General features: G+C 36.0%; 1 protein-coding gene across 2 annotated transcripts in view; it reads left to right on the plus strand.

Annotated features, from left to right (window-relative positions):
* The window catches only part of IFIH1 (interferon induced with helicase C domain 1), a 56158-nt gene that overhangs the window by 18223 nt on the left and 11835 nt on the right, over positions 1-26100 (plus strand). For both annotated transcript variants that reach the window (XM_027129762.1, XM_027129756.1), the window contains 5 exons: positions 9007-9111; positions 14344-14564; positions 21795-22005; positions 23065-23282; positions 24443-24559. In XM_027129762.1, coding sequence (XP_026985563.1) covers positions 9007-9111; positions 14344-14564; positions 21795-22005; positions 23065-23282; positions 24443-24559 — 872 coding nt within the window. The remainder of the gene's footprint in view (positions 1-9006; positions 9112-14343; positions 14565-21794; positions 22006-23064; positions 23283-24442; positions 24560-26100) is intronic.

Below are 26100 nucleotides of genomic sequence, written 5' to 3' on the forward strand. Positions count from 1 at the left end.
TGTAAAAATGCCACAAAATTTATCCTTGCACTTGAGGACCAGAATAATGTTCTATAATACTAACCTCTAGAAATTTAGAGATTTTTAGAATCTCTAGAAATACATACCACATAGACCTTGAGAGCTTAGTGGGAAAGATAATTGATGTAGTGGTCTGCAATAATACTGTGGGAGATCACCCATACTGTTACAGGATTGCTCTGAATTAAGATAGCCCTCCTTTACATCTATATTTTTTCTAAATTTAGTTACATTAATTATTGGGAAGTAGAAATACTACTACAGCAATCCAAAAGGCAAATATTATTATGAGCTGAGAAAGAGAGAGAGAGAGAGAGAGAGAGAGAGAGAGGGAGAGGGGGGAAGAGATGCTGTTACAGATGCTGATATTGGTGTTTGTTAAAGGATAATATAGGTTTGTATTTTATATGAAACCCACCAAGAGCCGTCTAGGTTAGTTATATGACCTCCAATTGCATAATAGGTCTAGGAGGGTGACTGTTCATATCTCAGGAGTGAGAATGTAAGTATTTTGATGGAGAGAAACCTCTTTACTGCACAGCTAATACATGTTGGATTTATTTTCATGACATCTTTTTATGACTACAAGCCTAAAGCTTTTTTAGCAGAGTTTTAACAAAAGCAGTGGTTTTAATTTGATCATTAGACCTTACCTTCTCTATTTTGGCATATGAATGAGAACTAGAAGCTAAGAATGAGTTGGTCAGGTCATATTATTGAGAAAACCAAGCACTGGGATATTGTCCTCACCCTCAGAGAGTTTATAATCCCGTTCAAGAAAACAAGTTTCATGTCCTCAAAGAGAGACAGTAATCTATCTCTAGCAAAAGAGAAGGTATTAAAGGATGAGGGGAGAAGCTTGGTGAAAGAAGGAAGACTTAGAGAAAGCTTACCAGAGAGGAGGAATGTGAGGCAGTTCATCTGCACCTTGAAGGTCCTGTGTTGGACCTGTAAACAGAAGTGGTAGCCAACACTTCCCGTTACACGGACACCATGAGCAAAAGTGCAGGTATAGGGAAGTTCAAAATGTGTTGTATGTGTGTGTGTGTGTGTGTGTGTGTGTGTGTGTGTGTGTGTGTGTTGAGGGGATATTGATAATGGAGGAGGCTATCCCTATGTGGGAGTGGGGGGATATGGGTAATCTCTCTACCTTCCACTCAATTTTGCTGCAAAACTAAAATTCTAGGAAAGAAAATCTATAAAAAATTCATCCAGCTATAATAAACACATCAAAATCCAGCTGTAATAAACATAGCAAAGTTTTATAAAAAGTGTGGGTAGGGAAACAGTTGGATTAGAGGGGAACATTTATGGAGGAGGGTGGCTGGAGATAAGGCTTCTAGGATCAATGAGAATTAGTGGGTTTCTCTTACTATGATTTTTACAAAGCCTTGTCCTAAGGCAAAACAATACTTAAATGTTTATCATTCGTTGTTTGGACAATTATGGAATATTAGCCCAAAGCATGTGTGATTATTTCAGATGGCGTTTGTGGGAAAGTCCTTAGTTAGAGGGATGTATCCATCAGGGTGCTGGAATGGGCTCCTTCCAGCTTGCAGGAGCCCAGTGTGCAAGTGTCTTCCCAGTTCCACTTGGTGATGTCATGCTGGTAGCTTGAAATCAGCCATGGTGGGAATATGAATACCAGCAATATTGGCAAACACTTTAAAATTGTCGCTTTTTTCTCCCCAAGAGCTGCTATTGAATATTTACCAGGATACCTTTAAACAAATCTCTCCCCATACTTTCCTCAGGTCTACTTAACTTGAATAGCTCTTCCTTAAGGGTGCCTGCCAGCCAAAGAGGTTTCCAGTTCATGATCTTCTATCTTGCCACCTTGGATTGCCAAGACTTACTTCCCATGTGGTCATCAGGCTTATCACTCTTAACTGACTCTGCTCTTGGACTTTTTGCCTCTGCTGCTGACTAGCAATGAATGAATGGGTCACTCTAGTGGGTATGGTTATCCCCACAACCCTGTACTTGAATCATCATCTTTCCCTTTGAGACCCAAGTCCAAAGGCTAAAGGGCATGGATGATACATTTCAGCCAACATCAATATACACAATTCCAATTTAATTCTGGCTGAAACATTTCAGCAGTGTGAATTCTATAAACAGGAGCACAGGAGCTCCATGGATAGCGACGTGGGCCTCTGGCTCTAGGAGATTTTTTTTTTTTTCTCTTTGGGGAACTCATTTCCTAGAAGCTTGGATCCAGGAGAGAATATGCAAGGTGGGTGGAGGTGGCTTCTCTCCATTCTGTGGGAACACATGTTCCCCAGCACAGAGAGCAGAGTCTGACAGACCAAAATGTTAGCGTGTGTGTGTGTGTGCGCGCACACACACAAATCCATATACATAGAGCTGAAAATAAAAGTCCTCTATCTCCTCTCAAAAAAGATTATTTCAAAAGGAAAGGAATTAGGTATTATTAGTATGACAGTAAGCACACTTAAGAAGCTCATGAGTCTGTGTATGTGCCCATACATGCACATGTGTTTGAAGCTTTAGGGGTGGTCTTTGCTGTTCCAGACTGTGGAGATTATGCAACTGGAGGGAAGGTGGGGATAATTGAAGGAGTGAAGCTGATGTGCGTCACGAGGTCAGAACTAGAATAAATATACCATTATCTAGTAAGTGAAAGTAGACTATTTGCAGACCCTGTAAGCACTACCTCTCAGGAGAATGGATCTGTTGGTGCCCTTCCTCTTTCTCAGTAGCACAGAGGCTTGGCCCCCTTCCTAATGTAATGCAAAACGATTTTCCAGCAAAGGGACTGAGAGCCTGAGGCGAGGGGTAAGAGGAGAAATCTTTTGTGGAGTTAGACATGCATCTTAGGCTGAAAATAGGAGGGACACTACCTGGTAGGGGTAGAAGAACCAATCTATATCTTATCTAGTGAAACTCACTCAGTTCTTGGGCTGAATAAACAGTATACTTATCAACTAATTGTTATAATAGCATTTCTCCAGCAGAGGGCATACTTTACATTAGAATAGATCTAAAAAGGCTTTCAAGGAAGAGGTTTTTTTCAATTGAAATTTTTTAATTTCAATTTTCTTTGGCTTCTAAATGGTTTAAAAATATTTTAAAGTATTTAAAGTTCCAGAAGATGTTAAATATAAAATTTCTCAGATTCAAGTTAATATTTCTTCCATATTAGTAAGCTATTCAAGATGTGATTATAAAATGAGGCAGTTTTTTTCCATGGCTTATGGACTGGTCTTAGACACTATTATTGTAAGCAAAGCTGTTCTGTATTGTGTTGTTTACAAAATTATTCTAGAAATCCTATCTTTTAACTGGATGAGAATTGTTTTTCTTCATTCCAATAGATTTTGATAGGAATAACAGCTTTTCTTTAACAGGAATCACCAGTGTTTTCTAACCTGTTTCATAGCTAGCTTTGATATTTTTCCTAGAGGAAATGACACCTATCTAAAAGTTAACTAAACTTATTATATAATCTAACTCTAATATTCAAAGCTCATTTAAATAGCAACTTCATGAGAATTTAAGATTTGTTTCTCTTAAAGATTTATTTCCTTGATCTAACAGAATCATTCTCAAGATAAAGGAGAAAGTAGAAACTGCTATCGATATTTTTAAAAATTTTAAAGATTAAGTCACGTGTCAGCAGTGGCTGAGCTCAGATCTGGAGACTGATCTGTTTGACTCCACAGCACATGTTCTTTTCATGGGAACACCCAGTCTCCAATTGACTATTTATCTGATCTATTTTAAAATCATAGACACATGACTATTCATTAGGACATAAGTCCAGATCGATACTGTGAAAAATATTGATACAAAGAATGAAACATGATAATCCTATATAATCAATTGTAGGAATTCTTGGCTTATAAACTCAATAGGTTGGTTTAATTTTGTCATCACATAACACATTTTTTTTTTTTTTTTTTTTTTTGCGGTACGCGGGCCTCTCACTGTTGCGGCCTCTCCCGCTGCGGAGCACAGGCTCCGAACATGCAGGCCTAGCCGCTCCGTGGCACGTGGGATCCTCCCGGACCGGGGCACGAACCCGCGCCCCGCGCATCGACAGGTGGACCCTCAACCACTGCGCCACCAGGGAAGCCCCACATAACACATTTTTGATCTGGCTTTTTGGTGTGTGTGTGTGTGTGTGTGTGTGTGTGTGTGTGTGTGTGTGTGTAACATGATTTCTTTAGGTGAATGCAGGAAGAAAATCTCTGGGAAAGGTATTCTCAATGTTATGGGAGAGAATATATTTTCTTTAATTATTAGAGTTATTTCCTTTAGTACTTCTATTTCTATGAAATCAAAAAAATATCAAATGAATAAGAATTTGCTGCCAAGGAAACAAAATTATTTTTGTGTTGAGAAACTGGAGACTTATATACCCTTAAAATGACAAAGAAATAGACCTCTATATGTTCACTTTCATTTTCATAATGATCTCTAGCCGAATTATTGCAATTAATTTTAATTTTTAAGAAGGATAGAAATGCTCTTCTTTTATTTGTGTGCAGAAAATGTTTAAAACTTAGTGCAGATGTTTAATCAACTATACTCCAATATAAAATAAAAATTATAAAAAAACAGTGTGGATGTTTAAAAGTAAAGTAAATGAAAGTTTGTGGGTGAAATCAGAGATGTTAGTTAGCAAAATAAAATAATCTCTAACTTTTTTCCTGGAAAGATAAGCTACTTCAAGATTGATAGAAAGCTTGACATTACAGTGAAAACTTAAAAAAAAAACCCTTTCATTTCACTTAACACTATGGATACAGTACTGTTTTCTTGTTTACAAAGCTTTACAATGATCATCAGCCATGCTATGCATTGGGCAAAAAGCACTGGAATTTCATTTCTTTTTATGGCCGAGTAATATTCCATCATATATATGTGCCACATCTTCTTTATCCATTCATCTGTTGATGGACACTTAGGTTGCTTCCATGTCCTGGCTATTGTAAATAGTGCTGCAATGAACATTGTGGTACGTGACTCTTTTTGAATTATGGTTTTCTCAGGGTATACGCCCAGTAGTGGGATTGCTGGGTCGTATGGTAGTTCTATTTTTAGTTTTTTAAGGAAACTCCATACTGTTTTCCATAGTGGTTGTATCAACTTACATTCCCACCAACAGTGCAGGAGGGTTCCCTTTTCACCACATCCTTTCCAGCATTTATTGTTTCCAGATTTTTTGATAATGGCCATTCTAACTGGCATGAGGTGATACCTCATTGTAGTTTTGATTTGCATTTCTCTAATGATTAGTGATGTTGAGCATCGTTTCATGTGCCTCTTGGCCTCTAGTCGCAGGGCAGGAATAAAGAGGTAGGCATAGAGAATGGACTTGATGACGTGGGGTGGGAGGGTGAAGCTGGGGCAAAGTGAGAGTAGCATCGACATATATACAGTACCGAATGTAAAATAGTTGGCTGGTGGGAAGCAGCAGCACAGCACAGGGAGATTGGTTTGGTGCTTTTGTGATGACCTAGAGGGGTGGAATGGGGAGGGTGGGAGGGAGGCTCAAGAGGGAGGGGATATGGGGACACGTGTACGCATATGGCTGATTCGCCTTATTGTGCAACATAAACTAACACAGTATTGTGAAGCAATTATACTCCAATAAACATCTATTTAAAAAAACAAACCTCAGAAGTCACAGGAAGAGAAAAACTGGAGTTGCTCATCTTAACCATGAAAAGTTTTCATTTGTTACTTTGAAAATAAACTTTATTAAGTTGCTTAGAAAAAAAAAAACAGTGGAATGGTAGACTTGGATTCAGAATGAGACTCCCAGCTCTGCTCCATTCTAGCTGTGTGATCTGGATAAATCATTTAACCTCTCTGAGACTTGGTTTCTCACCTATGAAACTGAGGTGATAATAGGTATCTACCACATAGGATGTTGAGAGCTTAAAATATCACTTGCATTACATCTGTGGAAGCACTGAGCTCAGTGTCCTCTGACACATTGCAGATTTGTCTGCTAAATCAGAATAATCCAGATAATAAACTTAATTAATAATACCCTATTTTGGTAGTAACTTTCTTTAATATTCATAAATTATTCACGCACATTGCATTAAGCAGCTCTCCCAAACCTTATGTATGTTGGAACAAAGCTTGGGGAAAATCCTGACTTTACATATACACGGAGGAGTTCTAAGATAGTGGTTTAACTGCTAGTGATTAGAAAATGAAATGAAAATCAAGTGTAATTTCCATGTGGATTATACTTAGTGGAAAACTTAAAGATATAGTGTTCAGTTTTAGATAATATTTGTTAGTGTTTTTCAGTGTTTTTGGCATTGTCTTCAGTTCTCAATACCACATTTAAAACAAGTGAAAAGCATGTCAAAATTCACTTTTTTTGCCTTAAAAATCTTGGTCTCTCTTTCTAGATCTAGAATTATCCTTGCAGTGACATTTTCCCCATCTCATTTTACACCTTGCCTTTTCCTTACAACTCATATTCTCTTTTCATCAGTACATCTGCCCAAAATGCTCTCCTACTTGACAGTTCTATCCCACACTCGCCTCTGAGTTCCTAACAAGGCATACCTCTGGGAATTGCAACGTGCCATATTTAAAATCTCTCAGTGAGATATACAGGCTTTCCCGTGTGATCATAAGGGATTCCTCAAATCTGAGTTTCAAAGCTAATCTACGACAACTGGTAAGCACAGTATTTTCACATGAGTATATTTGTGTTGTGCTAATATATTTAAACAGTATGTAAGTCCATTGACAATTTTTTTTTACAAATTTCTTATAAGCTTTCTTTTAACTTTTAAGAAAGCTATCTTACATATTTAATTGGCATTGGCTGTAATTCCATTATATTTCCCAAGCTAAATGGGCTTATCCAAGTTGGAAGGGAGATGTCACAGACACACGTCACAGATGCTCAATGGAATAGTAGTCGGCAATAAAAAGGAACAAATTACTGATATAAACAGCAATGTGGATGCATCTTGAATGTCTTATGCTAAGTTAACAAAGCCAAACAGAAAGGCTACATATTGCCTGAATTCATTAATATGATATTCTGGAAAAGGCAAAACTCTAGGAACAGAAACCAAGTCAGTGATTGCCAGGGGACCGCAGGAGGGCAGTGACAACAAAGGGGCTTGAGGGGATTTTGAGGTGACGGGAAAATCTTGATGGTGATGGTGGTTACAAAACTATACATTTGTCAACTCATCAAACTATCCACCTAAAAAGAGTGATTATTTTACAGTGTGGAAATTATACCTCAACATACCTGACTTAAAAAATGAAATAACCAGTTAAAGAAAAAGAAGATACTTGTAGTTTTAAGGAGTTGTATGTTGTCCCTTTCCAGAGACATTTTATTGATAACATACTATCTGTCTGTTTTTCACCCGTTTCTATTTCCAGTTTAAATATATGACACTCAGACTAGTTTTACAGAGCTTAAGCCTTCTTTTATTTATTTAAGCTTAAGCCTTCTTTAATTTATTTAGTGCATTTTGAAGCTTTAGCATAAAATAATAATTATCTAACACATATAAATATTATGAAATATTATTAATTGTAAAGATATTTTATATATATATATATTTATTTATTTAAGCTGTACCGCATGGCTTGCAGGATCTTAGTTCCCCAACCAGGGACTGAACCCAGGCCCCAGCAGTGAAAGCACGGAGTCCTAACCACTGGACAGCCAGGGAATTCCCAAGAGATTTTTAAATGACATCTTGCCCTAGTAATCCACCAACTACTTGAATTTAATTTCATTTTCCAATCACCAGTAATTAAACTGCAAAGAGCTTGTTGTACCTAATATTACTCCATGGCTGTCAAATCCTGTGAGATAAATTGTGCTAGCTCCATTTTAGTTTTTCTTTTATTCATTTATAGTTATTTTATTGAAGTATAGTTGATGCACAATATTTATATAGGTTACAGGAGTACACAATTTTTAAAGGTTATACTGTTTATAGTTATTGTAAACTATTGGCTCTATTCCCTGTGTTGTACAATACATCCTGTAGCTTATTTTGTAATAAGCTATTTTATAATAGCCTGTGCCTCTACTGGCCCCATTTTAAATAAGGGGAAGGAAGTTAGGCTCACAGCATTGCCAACAGAAAATTTCACAAGTCTTTCTAATTCCAAAACCAACATCTGTAACCATCCTTCATTTATTTTTACCAGTTTAGCAATAGTTCTGATCCTTGCGGGTGGGATTGCATAAATCCTTGGAAATAAACTGTAAGGAGGGAAGTTTTCCCTTGACGGAAGGAAGGTTTTCAAAAGGAATTGATACTGAGTACTGAAAAGAAAAAATCAGGATTAATAGGTGAAAGACGTACCCTTGACCCTCATATTAATTGTAATTCTTTGATGGAAGCTTAGTTTACGTACAGTAAAGAAAAAAAATTATTTCCAACTTCACGTAAGCTCCTAGTGCCACTGCAATGCCAGGCTTTCATGATATTCTTCCTGAGTAAATTCTTTGTGAGATTTTATGTGTATCACTGAACTGCTGTTTTCATAACCTATCAGTAGAACCATGTACTTCATTAATTCATTAATTTTTTTCTATAATTTATTAATTCTCTACCATTTTACATGAAAATGACTCAATGGTTTCTATATAGTACTTTTGTTTAAATGACATTATCAGGCCTAGATCTTCTTTTTTTGGACAAAATGTACACATAGGGGGACGACAAAAGTCATAAACCCTTACAAATTTGCATGACCTCTCATATTGGATGAATGGTGCTCTAAGTAGGTAGATATATGTATTTGATTCAGTCCCCGACAGCTGCTCATCCATGGTGGAGTTTTTAAACGTCGCTTGCCAGAAACTCTTACCTTTTATTCGTAGTCGTCTGGGTGTGCCTTCTCCACTTGCATTGAACTGTATGTACTGTGTGCTGTAGAGGTGTGCAGTTAAAATACGTTTATTCTCAGAAATATTTTTAAAATATTTTAAAATGTTTTCCTTTGCAGAATCAGACACAAGTTTGGCAGAAGGAAGTGTCAGCTGCTTAGATGAAAGTCTTGGACATAACAGCAACATGGGCAGTGATTCAGGCACCATGGGAAATGATTCAGGTACTGCCTAACTGTTGTGTAAACCTTAAAAAGTGTGAAATAAGACACCATATAGTGGAAAGCATGGGGGCTGTTCATACCCTCCCTAATGTATTTATGCAATTAAAGCAATTCTTTTCTACAGTTGAAGTAGTTTTGGAACTTTGCCATTCACTTTCTTTAAAAGTACAACTTACAAAAGTCTTAGAATCAAGCTCTCTAATTTTGATCCAGCACATAGCTTATTGGTCTGGCATATGCCACGTTCCATAGAATCATGTAATCTATGTTATTTATGTGATCTGTTTCAATTAATCTGACTGCTTTCAAATTATGTACTCAATTTTGTACATTTATTTCCAACCCCTAATTTTTAAAAATTAAAATACATTATAAATAAAAAATACTATCAATAAGATGAGTATGACTGTAGTTAATGGCATATAATGAGTCCTTCTTAAAATAAGAGCTAGAATTTACACATATAGTTAAAAGAATTTCAATTTGTATGAACACCTCTTTAATTGAGTTTGCAAAATATTTTCATCACTAAATGAGAAATTTACTAGGTATTTCCCAAATTGTTCCTCATATCAGTTGAATATCCCGCCAGCAATAAATAAGAGTGCCTCTTCCCAATCCCCACACTTTAACAAGACTTCCTGTTATCAGACTCCCCAACTTTTGTCCGTCTGATCGATTTCAAATCTCTTCTTTCTGTTCTTTGAATGTGCACTTCCATTATTATTACTGAGGTAAAATGTTAACATCTTTTAAGAATGGATGATGGGTCCTTGGATGTCTGTTACACAACTTTCTAATATTTGGCTATATGTTTGAAATATTTTATAATTAAACTTAACAAATTAGCACAAACAAAAAACAATGTTTTGCAATGTGACCAGCTAAGAGGCAGCAGCAAAATGGCAAATTAAGAACAAATTACTTCATTCTTCATTCGTTCTGTGATTGAGTTGTAGAAAACATGGAGAAAATATTGTGTACTTTAGATTATCCTGCATTGTCAGAAGGATTCTAGAAATTTACATCTACAATAGGCCTAAAGGGGCAAAACAGTTTACATAAAGATGGCCATCTGCCCTAAAAGCTTTCCCAATTGGAATGTATCACCTCTTTTATTTAAATGCCCTTTTCTCTTAGTAACACCACTGAATCTCTTAGAACAAGTTGGTTTGAGGAAACACAATTCACCAAATGTCAGTCATAACTTTAATGTTAATTAAAAAGGGTTAATTAATTTTCTGTTCAATTTAGTCAGTGTTTATTAAGTTCTTGCCATGTGCATATTTCTGTAGATTGTATTTGTTTTTTCTATGCTTGTTATACAACTGTTAAATTTAATATTTAACATTTTTATTAAATGCTGTTGATGCTAGAACTCAAAATATACTCTAGCTAATATTTAACATCTTTATGGTTGCTTTAAGCTTCTGAACCTCATCCTAATTTTTGTTTGTCTAAGTAAGGGCTTTTCAACAATATTCATTCATTTAATAAATATTTAATGGATATTCTCTATGTGCCGGGAATTTTGTCAGTTTAGAGCTGTTAGCAAATGTAACTATTTACTGATTTTCAGTCTTCAATGTGGCATGAAAGACATGATAAATCTGAATGCAGCCTACTTTTAAAAAGCAAATACATTTTCAAAGGCAAATACATTTGAAGACAAACACATTTTTAAAGGGCACTCATTGAAGCTCTGGATGGTCAGTGTTTAGGAACAAAGACTAGTGGGTATAAAATTGCATAGTGGGTAGCAAAATTCTGAAATTATAAAATTCTGAAATTCCTTTCCCTCAGGTGCATGATATAGGCTGAAGTGGAAATCAATTCAAAAACAGGTTTATGTAAACTGTGAACTATTAAACACATATTGAATCACTGAAAGCATTGCAGTGTTTGGGATTACGTTTTACCTTCTGAGGTTGACATCAAACGGACCCTATTCCACATGCCCTTTGTCCACCTTCAGAGGTTACATGATGGGCCATAAGGATCATGGACGTGACATTAAGTTCCTTCTTAGAAATATTATTATGCCCTAGTAAAGCATAATTAGTGGCACTTTTAAAGTTTAAATATTCTAATTATACTATGGGAGGCTTTTTTGTTTTTCTGTTTCTCATTCTCAGAGAGATGTACTGCTTCTCTCAAAGTGGCAATATTTTTGGCAGTGCACATTGGCCTGATATATAAAAAGTGTTTCCTTACTATTTCGAGGTAATATCTGTTAATATTTCTCCAGCTGGAATGGTGTATTTTTCTGGGGTTACATACTATAGGTAAAGGAATACTTTGTCGATTTCAAACACATGCAGTGACAGACCTTTTCTCTCCAAGAATAACTCAGCTGTCAAAATCAATGTGAGAATGAAATTTGCCACATGGTGTAGTTCCAATAGAATGTTATTATTTAAGCCCTATTTGATTTTATTTTTTGACCATTTGTATGGTATAGTATAACTTTAAGATCTTTGATTAATATTTGTCGTAGAGGATGGGCACAATGTTATTCAAAGACTGTGCATATTTTAAATACCATTTTCGTTGTTGCATTTAATTGATTTTGCTTTTCAAAGAGAGCCAAAAACAACAAACAAACAAAACCCAAACATTTTTTTTTTTTTATAAAGGAAATTGGCTCCTGGCTTCTTGATACCAGCCCAATTCTCTCCTTCTGGTGGCAGAGAAGAGAAAATTCTCTTTTCGTTGCTTATGTGGATACATTCTTCCATCCCTATGTCAGAGGATGTGATAAGGCAAGAATCAGGCTGAATATTCAGCACTCAGCCAGCTCTTTTTCTTTGGATGCTATCCTCACAATGAATCCAGCTCTAATTTTTCCATATTCACTCTGTGCCTCTCTTTTAAACTTGGGGGCACCCATCAAGGTTCCTGGACTTGACTCAAAAAAATATGAAAGATATTGAGCTGTCCACTAGCCAGATATTTTCAATGGCAGTAGTGCAGTGCCCTAGCCTCTGAAGTCCTTGAAAACAAGGACTGTGTTCTTGGGAGTGCCTGGCATTTAGTAGGCACCCAGTAAATGTTTACTTCGGAATGAATTAGTGGTACATGACTAGATAAGTAACAGTAAACGTCATGCATTTGGTTCAAGAATTAAATTTTGAGCACGATAGCTCTTAACTCTTCTTAAGCGTATTAGTACAACAAATATCTAATATACATGAGGGATATTGATGTCTTACTCATTTGACATCATTTTAGATTCCTGGAAAAGAGACTTAGAAAATTGGTCTCAGTTTCTCTTTTTAATTTTTGTTACCCAAGGATATAGTAGTAAGCATGAAAAAGAAAAGGGGAAAATGATTATTAAAAAAGTACATGCAACTATTTTGAGGGTAGCTGAATTTTATTATTTTCTTAAATCTATGAAAAGATGTACCTAGAGTGAAATTAAATAGGGAGAATTTGCTAATATCTTTTAATAAATTTCCTGCCTCAAATGGCAATTTAGCAAAAGTAAATTCCTGGATCTTGGTGTTAAAACACAATTTAAAGTACATCTTCCTTTGCAAACATACTGGCTCTTTGGTAAAAGTTAGGTGGCAAATGCTCAAAATATAGGTGGAATATTAGAATTTTGATAATCTATAAAAGCCACTTAGAGAAATAATGATATTCTTAAATCAACTTGAATCTTACATAAATATAATAAAGATGAATTATAATTGCTATAGAGTTCAAAACAAGCATGGAAAGAAAACTTGTCAATGTATGTTTTTAAAAGCTGGTGATCTTGAATGAGTTTTTCCTGACAGTCATAGGAAATGAATCAGCAGATGAGCCAATGATAACGTAAATGTATTGCATGTGTTTACTCATCCATACAGAAGACAAATTTCCTGCCAGGTTAGTAGATGACCCTTACTAAGTGGTGTTTGGTGTGAATTTTCCTACCTGTTCAGATAGTGCTATAACAACAAGTTAAAACCCAGTTAAATAGAATCATCCAGTTCCTGAAACGGAACAATCAGCAACTTTTTTGAAGTTAATGGGATTATGTTAGTTTAGTTTTATTGCAATCATTGATAAGAGAAAGAACGCTTACTTCACGTGTAATGAAATACTGATAAGTGCTGTCCTTTCATTTTTTCTGTAATTACGTAAAGCATAAGATGGGCTTTTAAATTGATGTAATATTTATTTTACTGCATTCCACATGGTAAGTTATACATTTTTAGATCTTTTCCCCTGACTGATTAGATAAATAGGGTCACTTCTAAACAAAATATATTTAAACCAAGATATATTATAATGATTTGATTCTAATGTTTATAAAATTAATGTATGTTAGTACTTATTTTGTCAGTATTTTAAATTTAGAAATCTATGTTAATTGGAAATATTTTTAATATATTGTGCTTTGAGTTTCAGGAAAATATGAATACGTGGAGACATACTTATAAAGAAGTGATAAAAATCACATTCAAAACCAAATGGCAAAATTAGTTACAATTCAGTTAAAACCAACAAAATCGTTTTTCATCTTTCAGTGAAAACATAAAAATTAAAGGCTAGCACGGGAGGTTTTCCTTTTCCCTAAATATTGCTTCTGTTTAATCTGTTTGTCTTAAATGGCAAAAATGGGATTTGGGGGAGACCATTTTTAGGTATTTGAGATAGATGATAGATAGATAGATAGATAGATAGAAGTGCTCTTTGGTATTTGGTTTGTCAGGTAAAGTTTTTCAAATGAAGGAAAGTAGCATCAGCTCTAATACTTCTCTGCAATAAAAAGTGAAGGGAAATACAGAACAAGGAGGACTAATGAGTCCTACTTTCCCAGTTCCTCTTGATCTGTTGGTGGAAAGGATAAGAGAAAAAAGTGGGGCAGAATGGTTCCACAGAGAAATGGCAAGTCTGATGCATTAAGAACCATAAACTGCCAAGTCTGCACCACAGTCATTTCCACTTGGCTTTGCCCACTCTGTGAAAAGACTCTTCTGTGTTGCCCCTTCCTAGGCCTCCATCCTGTTAATTCATTCCCTCTGTTCCCCCATCTCCCCAGGCCACTTCCATAGCGCTTGGGTTGTATCCTGCAGTTGCAGAGAGCTGACACGCATTTGGTACAGGAAATAGAAATTTGGTTTGGACCACACGTGAAAGGGAATTTAAGCCACAATATTTGTGTTCAGTTTCAGGCCTCCTAGCCTTAGTTATTTTGTTGCCTATTTCCTTATTTTTCTTCCTTTTCACCTCCTTCAGATGAAGAGAATGCGGTACCAAGAGCATCCCCTGAGCCAGAAATGCATCTCAGGCCTTACCAACTGGAAGTGGCCCAGCCAGCCTTGGAGGGGAAGAATATCATTATATGCCTCCCTACAGGGAGTGGGAAAACCAGAGTGGCCGTTTACATTGCCAAGGATCACTTGGACAAGAAGAAAAAAGCATCTGAACTTGGAAAAGTTATAGTCCTTGTCAATAAGGTATTCAAACAGCACAAAAATAGAACATGGTTTATTTTCATTTTATTTTTCTGAAGCTTTTGTATAGTGACATTTGTAACAATGGATCACACATTTAGTTTAATTAGGAAAAATGTCAAAATAAGTAATTTATTTTAAATCTTTGCTTTTCCAGCTATGTGTAATATCTCAGTTATTAGCTGTTAAAGTCGATTTTTTTTCTCTTAAGACAGAACATTAAGTTAAATGGCTGTAACTGAGGTATAAAGAGTATTTTACCCAGATTTTCCTTAAGGTGAACTGGTACTAATTTATCACTGCATATGAACATAAATGACCTCAAAATATCCCTGGAATCTAGGGTTAAACATTGTGTTCTAGAGTCTCTTTAACCACTGACCCTTAGTCAAAAGTGGCAAGTCTCTTTATTCAGAATATATGCAATTTGGTTTGAAGATGAAGAGAAAATTAAGTGAATATTTGGCTGATTTATATCAAATTAAATCGATAAATAATTTTCAGATATTTTGTATATGTAAATATATACATGTATCGTTCAATGCAACTGAGATTTTCTTTAGTGTTTATATCTTAGGATTTTTGAAGCCTATCTTCATAAACAGGTATAGGTCTCCTTCATTTTAAACAAAATCTAGTTACCTGAGCTTTATTCAGATACATCAGAGTTTATTAATTTATAAATTTGCAAATTGGGGATATTAATCTTTGCCATTTTATGGAGTAAAATTGAGTACACTTTTCCATGACCAGAAACAGTCTTTTTTCCCATTACTTATGGTAACTAGATTCTCATTTACTCCTTTACAGAAATTATAGTAATAGACTATGTATGTAACTTTCCTCTATTTTTTGGATTTCTATTATGCTGAAAGTTTTAGTTGCAACCTGCTTTTCAGTACTAAAGAAACATACTCAGAATCCACTATCTTAATGATTTATGTCATGTAGCTCCAAATGTACTTTGTATGTACATGCTAAGCCTAAAGATTGCTCCTTTATTCTTACATGCTCACTATTAGAACAGTTTTTGTGTATGTGTGTGTGTGTGTGTGTGGTAATGGTGATACGTTAGAATTTTTTTCCATAGCTTTTCATGTATTTCCTTTATTAAGGATATTATCTTTTGGAATAAAAGAAATCCAGGTGTTAATACAATTTCTACCTACCAGTAATTTGATCTCGGGCAAATCACTAACTTCTCTTACTTTAGTTTCCTCATCTGTAAAGTGAATAAAAGAATACTACCCTATACAGGGTTGGAAGTTTAAATTAGATAATCTATCTAAAGCCTAAGAGTGACTCAGTAAATATTAGTTCTTTCTTCCATCCCTTCTTCCTTTATAACTAATAAAGTGGAATTCCTTAACCAGTGAGCAGGGCCTTAAGTGCCAGGTCCAGAGAAGAGAACAAAGTTAATTGGATTTGAAACCACTTAAGCTGATGCTCTTGATACCATTTGAACATTCTGCCATTTCCTCAAACTCATTCCCTTCATCTACTCTCCCAAAGAGCTCTCCTTCCCTACTTGCCTGTCTCTCTGTCCGTTATATTACCTCCTCCGAAGCACATAGCCTCAAAACCTATGAATTATTTTTGATTCATCACCTTCCTTTTCTTCCCTCATCGGGTCACCGCATCATCGACTATTAGAGTTGAAAGACTCCTTCGAGATCCAGTTTTTATCCATTGCTGAGTGGTTCTCTCACCTCTGCTGAGTAACTTCTCATATCAAGGAGGTCCTCCTTCTAACAAGACAGCTCAATCCATTCTTTGAACAACTGTCACTGCTGGAAAGCCCTACCTGCATTCATCAAAATCTGTTTCTCTGGAATACACACTGATTTGTTAGCATTCGTTCCTCTGTGATTATACAGAGTAAGCTGAGCCTTAATTCTTCTGCCTTATGACAGCCCTTCACATAGAGAAGGAAGGCTTGCATCATGTGACCCTAAAGTGATTTTTCTCTTAGTTTCCTGGGATAAATACTTCCAGTTACTTTATATGTTCTTCATATAACATGGTTTCCAGACTTTTCATCATCCTGAGAGCTCATACTTTTCCAGACATTATCTAAAACCCTGTTAAAACACAGTGTCTAGGGCTGGACAAAATACTATAGATATAGTCTCAGTGCAGAGTATAGGAGAGATGAGATGTGACATTTGATCCGTGACTGGGTTTGTCTTTGTCACCAGTTCTGGCACCACAGATTCATCTGGAGTTTTCTATAACCTAAGAATCCTCAGCTCCTTTTCATTTGAAAATCTGTGAAACTAGGCCTCTCTTCTTATTTTTTTGCCGTTAATTTTGAGCCTAAATGCAAATACTTACATTTATTTTTTTCATATTATTCATCTTGATTGATCTTTTCAGGTCTCATGTTTTTGTATGCATCTCACGCACCTTCCTTTTTGTATAACTCCTTATCCTCTCAGTGCTGTATTCTGGTTGCGAATCTTTCGTCCCATTGGATCAAGGTGATACTTACAAATGCACATTTGCAGCCATGTTTAAATGTTAAATTATCCTCATTAGTTACTCATATTCATTGCATTGTTGTGTAGACATTTAAGGACATGGGTCTAATTCCTGATCTGTTTCCCTGTTGTTTTTCCCTAAGAATTATTAGAAATCCCTCCACTAGATCTTCCATCTATGTCATAATCGTTTACTCTATTATCCCATTTCTTTGAATTTTAAACTTCAGCTTAAAATTTTAAATTTCAGCTTTAATTCTTTTTGATTGAGTCAGGTAATCTCAGACCCAATAAGTCAATATAACCTGCATTCTGTATTTGGCCCAATGGCAAGGTACTATAACCCTTGATCTAGGAAGAAGAAATCCTGTTCCTAACACCATTTACTTTTATCACCCTCCATCCTTTCCAAAGCTATCACCTTTACAGGCAGAGAAAGATGAAAACACCACCTGTGTTCCCAGACTTTCTATTTCCTATCTAGGGCTTCAACATCATGAGAGAGAAGTCCCAGGTTCCTTCAGATGCTATAATGCAGCCCCATATGATTCAGCAGAAGTGGGTAGCAGTTGGGTTTGATTAGTCTTGGCAGGCACTCTGTCACACCTCAGGGAAAGGCTCCAAGAGGCCCACATGCCTCCCAGTTAGCCATGTCAGGCTTGCATCTGGCTCTCTCTGTGTCCTTCAGTAGGGAGTCAACACCACCCAAAGTGAGTCTCAGGATTTCCAACACCTGCTACCACCCGTGACACTGTCTTTTTGTTCTGTAGACCAGAAGATGCGGCTTTTTTGGAAGATCTCGGCCCACCCTTTGTGGGCAGAACCTCAGGTTTTTATGCCACTCCATAGTATAGAGATTCTTAAATCATTGAACAACATGAGAGTATTTAAAGACAAATCAAATGCAGATCCTGCCCTCAAGGAATCTACAGTCTAGGAAATGAGAGATATGTATTAATATAATAATAAATATTGTATTACACTTTATATTATCTCATTAAAACCACACAGCTATTCTTTGAAGTAACCATAATTATCTCCATTTTACCAATCAGGAAATAGAGGCTTTGAGGCTTTGATTGGCCTGTCAGGGGTCATCCAGCCAATTACAGCAGAGCTGAGACTTGAATGCTTTTCTTCTGAAGTGAACTGGTCCTCCCTTCTGTCATTCTCCACTGCTAGAATAAAAGGATGGTGAAATACCAGGGAAGTTTTCTGAGTACTGGCAATATGTCAGACTCTATTTCATTTAATTTTCATACCAATTCCACCACAGGTTAATATTTTCCTGACTTTATTAATGTGGAAATCGAGATGATTGAGAGCCTTGTCCCAGGTCACACAATAAGCAAGTAGCTGGAGCAGTTGTTTTCAGAGCTCACTTTCTCTCCTCTGGAGCATACTATCTCCACTAAATTTAATTTTCCTTCTCTTCCCCAGAATCTTTTTTGCTGACTTCCTTCTTAGATTATTTCCTCTTTCTTGTATAAGTAGAAGGAAAAGAATAGTTCTAGAAAAGTGAATTGGAAATGACTTTGTGGAAGAAAGATAAGAGCTGTGGTCTCAAATTTTAAAAAGAACTAAATGTCATATTGGAAGCTTCATAAAAGGGCAAACTTCCGCTTCCCTGGTGGCTCAGTGGTTAAGAATCCACCTGCCAATGCAGGGGACACGGGTTCGAGTCCTGGTCCAGGAAAAGCCCACATGCCACGGAGCAACTAAGCCATGCTCCACAACTACTGAGCCTGTGCTCTAGAGCCCCCAAGCCACAACTGCTGAAGCCCGCGCGCCTAGAGACCGTGCTCTGCAACAAGAGAAGCCACCGCAATGAGAAGCCTGCGCACCGCAACGAAGAGCAGCCCCTGCTCGCGGCAACTAGAGAAAGCCCATGCGCAGCAACAAAGACCTAATGCAGCCAAAAATAAATAAATAAATAAATAAATTAAAAAAAAAAAAAGAAGCACAAGCTTTAAGACTCAGTCCCCAGAGATGGTCGGTCCCTAGATTAAGTAGTTCTTGGGTGGGGCTCAGGAGTCTGTATTTTCCAAATCTCTGAATTGATTTTGTGGCAAGTAGACAAGAGACTTCACTTTGGGGTTGGAGGTGGGTGGGTAGGCGGGAACCACTAACTGAAAATTTCTCTTTCTACCCTGTGTTATGCTCTTTCACTTACCAAACTTGGTTATTGATTCACTTTGTTTCCTTGGAATTCATGGATTCCATTTAACCCCTCCTCGCCTCCACATTCACTTAGAAGCCCTCAACATTTCTACTAAATAATAATACAAAGATGTGTTCTTCCTACACGGTTCTCTCCAGCCAGGAGGATCAGCCAGCCCTTATTTTTCACATAAGTGGAGTTCATCTCAGGTAAAAAAAAAAAAAAAAAAAAAAAAGAATAATGCATACCTTGCAGAAAGATAACCACTGATCACATTATCAGGTAATTAAATTATGAGGAGTATATGCACATTCTTTGATGTTTGGCCTTGAAACTCTTCCTGCCAACTCTATTTGCCACACTGTACACTCCTGGGCTTCCATTGTACAAATTCTCCTAGGATATGACCTTCAAGATGGCCTGGTTATTCCTCTCCCCAGTATAGGAGCTATTCTGAATGACTAGTGATGTGTAGCCTTGAGGTGTCAACTCAGCCACCTTCAGCAGGCACTACAACATACAGAGAGTCAGCTCTTTCTTTCTCTGCATGCAACAAAACCTTTATTAACACTTTGAACAGGTTCAGCTATTACCGAAGCTGGTAACTTCTAAGTGTAAATTGGGGTAGAACAAAGAGTAATGCCATCATTTGGGCATTGTGAATGAAAGACTGAAGAATTGACAGCCACCCCTCCAACAGAGGAGCAGGTGCAAGGGCAATGTTTTCTGGAAGTTGTAGTCAGATAGAGTGGGGCTATCTTCCATCTGCTTGCCTGTAGAGAGGAGATCTGCTGGCCAGTGGGGATGCCTTCTTTATTCTGGATTTTAGCTTTCACTTATATCCTCCATGAAATCACTGGGTTCCTCCTCCAGGGTGATGGTCCTGCAGGTCAGGGTCTTCATGGAGATTTGCACTTTGACCTGTTAGCAAATGTGAAAATACTGTGAGTCAGCAATCAGGTGGAGTCACCTCAGTGCCAACGCACTCACTGGACAGCCTCTCTGAAAGAGTTTTCACTGATTTGGTGTTTTTGTTTTGTTTTTTAATTGAAGTATAATTGATTTACAGTGTTTCAGGTGTACAACACAGTGCTTCAATTTATATATATATATATATATATTATATATACTCTTTTTCAGATTCTTTTCCACTATAGGTTATTACAAGATATTGAACATAGTTCCCTGTTCTATACAGTAGGTCCTTATTAGTTATCTATTTTATATATAGTAGTGTGTATCTGTTAATCCCAAATTCCCAATTTATGCCTCCCCCGCCTTTCCCCTTTGGTAATCATAAGTTTGTTTTTCTTTTCTTTTCTTTTCTTTTTTCTTTTTGACTGCACCACGCAGCTTGTGGGATCTCAGTTCCCCGACCAGGGATTGAACCTGGACCATGGCAGTGAAAGGCCGGAATCCTAACCACTAGGTCACTAGGGAACTCCCATAAGTTTGTTTTCTATGTCTGTGAGTCTATTTCTATTTTGTAAATAAGTTCATTTGTATCATTTTTAAAGATTCCTCATATAAGTGATATCATATCATTATTTGTCTTTCTCTGTCTGACTTACTTCACTTAGTAGGATAATCTCCAGGTCCATCCATGTTGCTGCAAGTGGCGTTATTTAATTCTCTTTTATGGCTGAGTAATATTCCATTGTGTATATATACCGAATCTTTTTTATCCATTCCTCTGCTGATTGACATTTAGGTTGCTTCCATGTCTTGGCTATTGTAAATAATGCTGCTATGAACACTGGGGTGCATGTGTCTTTTCAAATTAGGGTTTTCATCTTTTCCAGATATACACCCAGGAGTGGGATTGCTGAATCATATGGTTACTGAATTTTTATTTTTTAAGGAACCTGCTATTTTGTTCTTTCTCAGCCACCAAAGCTAGTCCAGCAGTCCATCCTTTCACTGCCATCCTTTCCCTTAGGCAATGTCTTGCCTCTTCACCTTTGGTTTTCTGCTTCCTCCAATTCCTTAGGCAGGTTGCCTCTGGCCTGATTCCCAAAAAATAACTCTACAGAACAATTCATAAGGGTCCTATGAACTGTTATACAAAATTTAAAGTACTCTGCTTGATGTTCACAGCCCTTTATAGCTTGACCCTGTTTTACAATCTCAAAATTTATTTCTTATTCAGCCTTAGTTTCAGTTTATCTCTTCACTGACCCACGGTTTACAAGATTAAAATTCCTCCTAAACCCCTCTTTTGAGGGGTCAGTTGCTTCTTCCATTTTGCTGTCACTTTCTATGTGTTTCCATGGGAGAATGATCACATTGTGTTGTGATAATTTGTTTTGTTTTGTTGATTCTTGGTCCATGTGCTCAGCTAGAATGAGTTCCTGACAGTTGTGAACCATAATTTAAACATCTTTGTGTCCCAGACACAATGTCTACACCTAATAGACATTCAATAAATACTTATTGACACGTGAATGAATGGAATGATGGATAGGTTGTTACACCTAATTAACTGATAACGCAAACACCTCTGTTAATGCTCGACACATAGTAGGCCTTTGAGCAATACTCCTTTTGTTTGACAATGCTCTTTCTCTCTTTTTAACTTTGGCATTTTTAAAGGTACCATTAGTTGAACAGCTCTTCCGCAAAGAGTTCGAACCATTTTTGAAGAAATGGTATCATGTTACTCGATTAAGTGGTGATACCCAATTGAAAATAACATTTCCAAAAGTTGTCAAGTCTCATGATGTTATTATCAGTACAGCTCAAATCCTTGAAAACTCCCTTTTAAACTTAGAAGAAGGCGAAGATGATGGTGTACAGTTGTCAGGTTGGTTGAAATGTTTATTTTTGTAAAAAGAATTAGTAATACTAAAGGTAGTAACAGAGGCTGTATTAGTTACATAGTTTTTAAAATGTTGATTAATTTTGATTTATTATTTTTTGTCAATTTTTAATTGATGTATACTTGATTTACAATGTATTAATTTCTGCTGTACAACAAAATGATTCATTTCTACATATAATACATTCATTTTTATATTCTTTTCCATTATCGTTTATCGTAGGTTATTGAATATAGTTCTCTGTGCTGTACAGTAGGATCTTGTTGTTTATCCATTCTAGCTATAAAAGCTTACATCTGCTAACCCTAACCTCCCACTCGATAATTTTGATTTAGATTGTCTTCCATTGCTTAAGTTTTCATTCAAACCCTTCTTCCTTAGGGAAGCAAACAAAAAGTTGGGTAAGTTTTTAATTAGATCACTTTATTCTGCATAAGAATATAATTATTAAATCAAACACTTACTGGACTTTTCATTCACTCCGTATTTTTAATTACCAACAAGTTCTTTTTACATATTAGTGGATCCTGTAAGATATGCCTTCTTCTCCATAGAATAAATACAATCCTTTCTATTTTGTGGGGGATGGGAAGAAAAGGTAGGAGAGAGGTAAGGAAAGACGTATATATAATCATAATAATTAAATGCAATGTTAAAACAAGGTAAAATTACTCCTTTTTAAATCATGTTTTTCATTTGATAGAATGAAAATAAAATTCACCAACTTAAAATTAAATATTTTTTAAAGAACAAAAATGTAATCCTGAGAGTTTTGAGGAATAAGCCAGGGTTTGAAGTCCATCCCGTAACACTTTTTAGATCTATAAATTTTCCAAAACTCATCTATTAAGTGGGGATAGTGTCTAACAGGGATAGTTTCATGATTAATATACACAAACATCTGTATATACAGGTGGCTAGGATAGTTACATTTCCCCTTGAAAGGTGAAAGGTGCTTGGCTGCTCAGTTTCCTAGCTTAAAGGTACTTTTACACTGTACCTTGCCAAGATGGACAAATGAACCATTTGAATTTTCTTTTAAGACTTTTCTCTCATCATTATTGATGAATGCCATCACACCAACAAAGAAGAAGTCTATAATAACATCATGAGGCGTTATTTGAACCAGAAGTTGAAAAACAACAGACTTGAGAAAGAAGACAAACCAGTGATTCCCTTACCTCAGATACTGGGACTGACAGCATCGCCAGGTGTTGGAGGGGCCAGAAAGCAAGCCAAAGCTGAAGAACACATTTTAAAAGTAAGTAAATCATTAACTTTATGCATAACCAAGAAAACCAAAGTTAAAGGAAATGCCAGTGCTTCTTGGGTAAGATTAAGTCCAAGTGCCATGGCGTGCATGAAAGATGGTATTCCATGATCATCACTTAAGTGAAATCTATACACTTCAAAGTAAATACACTCAATCTTCTACAAAACAGTAAGTACCTTAATAAACAACTATGACACAGGACAATATCACAAAAATTGTGGAAAGCAAACGTAATTAGTGAAAAATTGGGACAAATGAAATACCTTCTTTTAAATATCTACCCCTATTGTTAAACTTAATGATCTACTTGATATAGAAATATGCATAAACTATGAAAGTTTCTAATTTTTATACACATTCCCTGAGTTTCTAAATTGTATATTTTCTTCTGTGCCTTTTTTTGTTCTGTGTGATACTCAGATTCTGGGCAATTCAAATTAACTAGGAAAATGGAGATATGAGAACCTTTAATTAAAGGTGTATTTCTTGTCAGCTGCCCCCAAATGGTAACAACACATAAAGTACTATTGTTGATCTCAAGCATTGAATGAATTCAGAGTAACTCACAAAGTATGTTGGCACCAAGGCATTGCATTTGTATGTTAAGTCCCTTTAAGTTGAGGTCAGTAAAAATCATAGAGTAGACAAGAGCACAATTATTGGTTCCAACAATAATTTATTACTAGCATTAAGGACTAACTCCAATCCACATCCAGGCACATGGGCTCTGGCTGCTCCTGTCTTTGCACTGCCTGCTTTTATATGTAGAAGAAAGTGGTAATATGATCCATGGATGTCAAGATGACCCTTAAAATGCCTCATGTAATATGGTTAGCTCATAACCATTCTCTTCCCATCTCTGCAATTTTCTGTACTCTCTCCATGTCAATTTTTCCAGCTGGAAAATGGAATGTAAGGAATGAAAATAAATACTTTTTTTTTCTGGAATTTTTCACCAACTTGATTTAGAAGTTCTTTTTTTAATCTATCAGAATAAATGTTTTTGGTTAGTCAGATCCACAGTAAAGCAATACTAAAATGCTATGTTTAGCAAATCATGCTACTTACTTCTTACATGAGAAAGAATTCTACATTGAATCAATTGAAAGGGAAAAGTATTTGAATATTGAAAAATGTCTCTTTTTCAGATATGTGCCAATCTTGATGCATTTACCATTAAAACCGTGAAAGAAAATACGGATCAACTTAAAGACCAAATAAAGGAGCCATGTAAAAAGTTCGTAATCGCAGATGACACCAAAGAAGTATGTGCTTAAATTTTTATATTCATTTGATAGTTCACAACTGAACGATGCAAAGATTATTTATACTGACCCTGTGAAGAATGTTATTTTAAATTTTTAGCAAAAAAGTTACAGTGTTATTCCTTTTTTATTGATATTGGGCAACAAAGCACTGCTGTGAAGTCTCTCTTCAATTCTTCGTTCAGTTTTCTAGTTTATATGAAGAGTAGCTCAGTAGTTGGTTGACTGCATATGAGCCACGATGGGGTAGGGGTGGCGGAGGGGATGAGGAGGGTTGTAAGGCTAAACTAGAGGGATCACCATAGTTGCTCTTATTCTTTTTACTTTCTTGATGAATTCCAGAATTGATTTCCTGACATTGAAGAGAGGTAACAGATTACAGTTGGCAATGATAATGGGAATCTACCTACCTGACACATTTACTTTCTTATGAAAATACTTACAGTAAAGCAGTGAAATATTTAATTTAATGGTATTTTTGTGATGAACACCTTCACTGATTATAAAAACCAACTGAGAGTCAGTTTGAACATTATAACCAGTACATTATGTCAGTACTTTCTTTTGTAAAATATAAAAAGCATCATAAATTTTAGCTGTGTGTACTTGATAATAAGTGTAATCTTTGCAAATCTACCTCATAAGGATGTTGAATTATGCATAACAGATAACATTGTGTTTGAAATGTAGGAACTGAACTAACGTTAGCAACCAATTGCCATAGGTCATTCTTTTTTGGAAATTCTGAAAAACAGCACTATCTATTCCAGCTGAAGTAGCACATTTTAATGTACTTTATTTTTCTTCACTTTTTGTTACTTATTCAGTTTTATGTGATAAGTTTAAATGCATGTTTCTAATCATAATCATTAAAAAAAATCCACAACATCTGTGGTCATCCATTTACAATGCTTGGTGTCAGTTTATTTATCTCTTGTAAAAATAAAATACAGTGTGCGTGTGTGAAAAAAAAAGTGATGTAAAAAAAAAACTAATATAGCGTCATATGTCAATTATATCTCAATAAAAGAGCAAAGTAATAGTTATTAATCTGTTCTCCTATATAATTTATCTCGTATATAATTTTTTCATTTTGAGAATGTTATAAATGTTTGATTCTTGTATGTAGGACATACCTGAGTTTTAAATCTCACAGCATTTTACCTTTTAATTGGTATGTTTATCTCATTTATATGTATGTGATAATGAATATATTTGACCTTCAGTCTAAAAAAAAAATCCACAACATCCTCTGAGTATATTTTATTTTATTTATTTATTTTTTAATTAATTAATTAATTTATTTATTTTGGCTGTGCCAGCTCCCAGTGGTGGCACGCAGACTTCTTGTTTGCGGCATGCGGACTTCCTAGTTGCAGCATGCGGACTCTTAGTTGCGGCATGCATGAGGGATGCATGTGGGATCTAGTTCCCCGATCAGGGATCAGACCCGGGGCCCCTGCATTGGGAGTACAGAGTCTTACCTACTGAACCACCAGGGAAGTCCCCTCAGGGTATATTTTAAAAGAATTTGCCATCTT

Source organism: Aethalodelphis obliquidens, unplaced genomic scaffold, assembly GCF_003676395.1.
Source record: "Aethalodelphis obliquidens isolate GAN/ISIS:26980383/991018 unplaced genomic scaffold, ASM367639v1 scaffold2, whole genome shotgun sequence".
In the NCBI taxonomy this organism is placed as follows: Eukaryota; Metazoa; Chordata; class Mammalia; order Artiodactyla; family Delphinidae; genus Aethalodelphis; species Aethalodelphis obliquidens.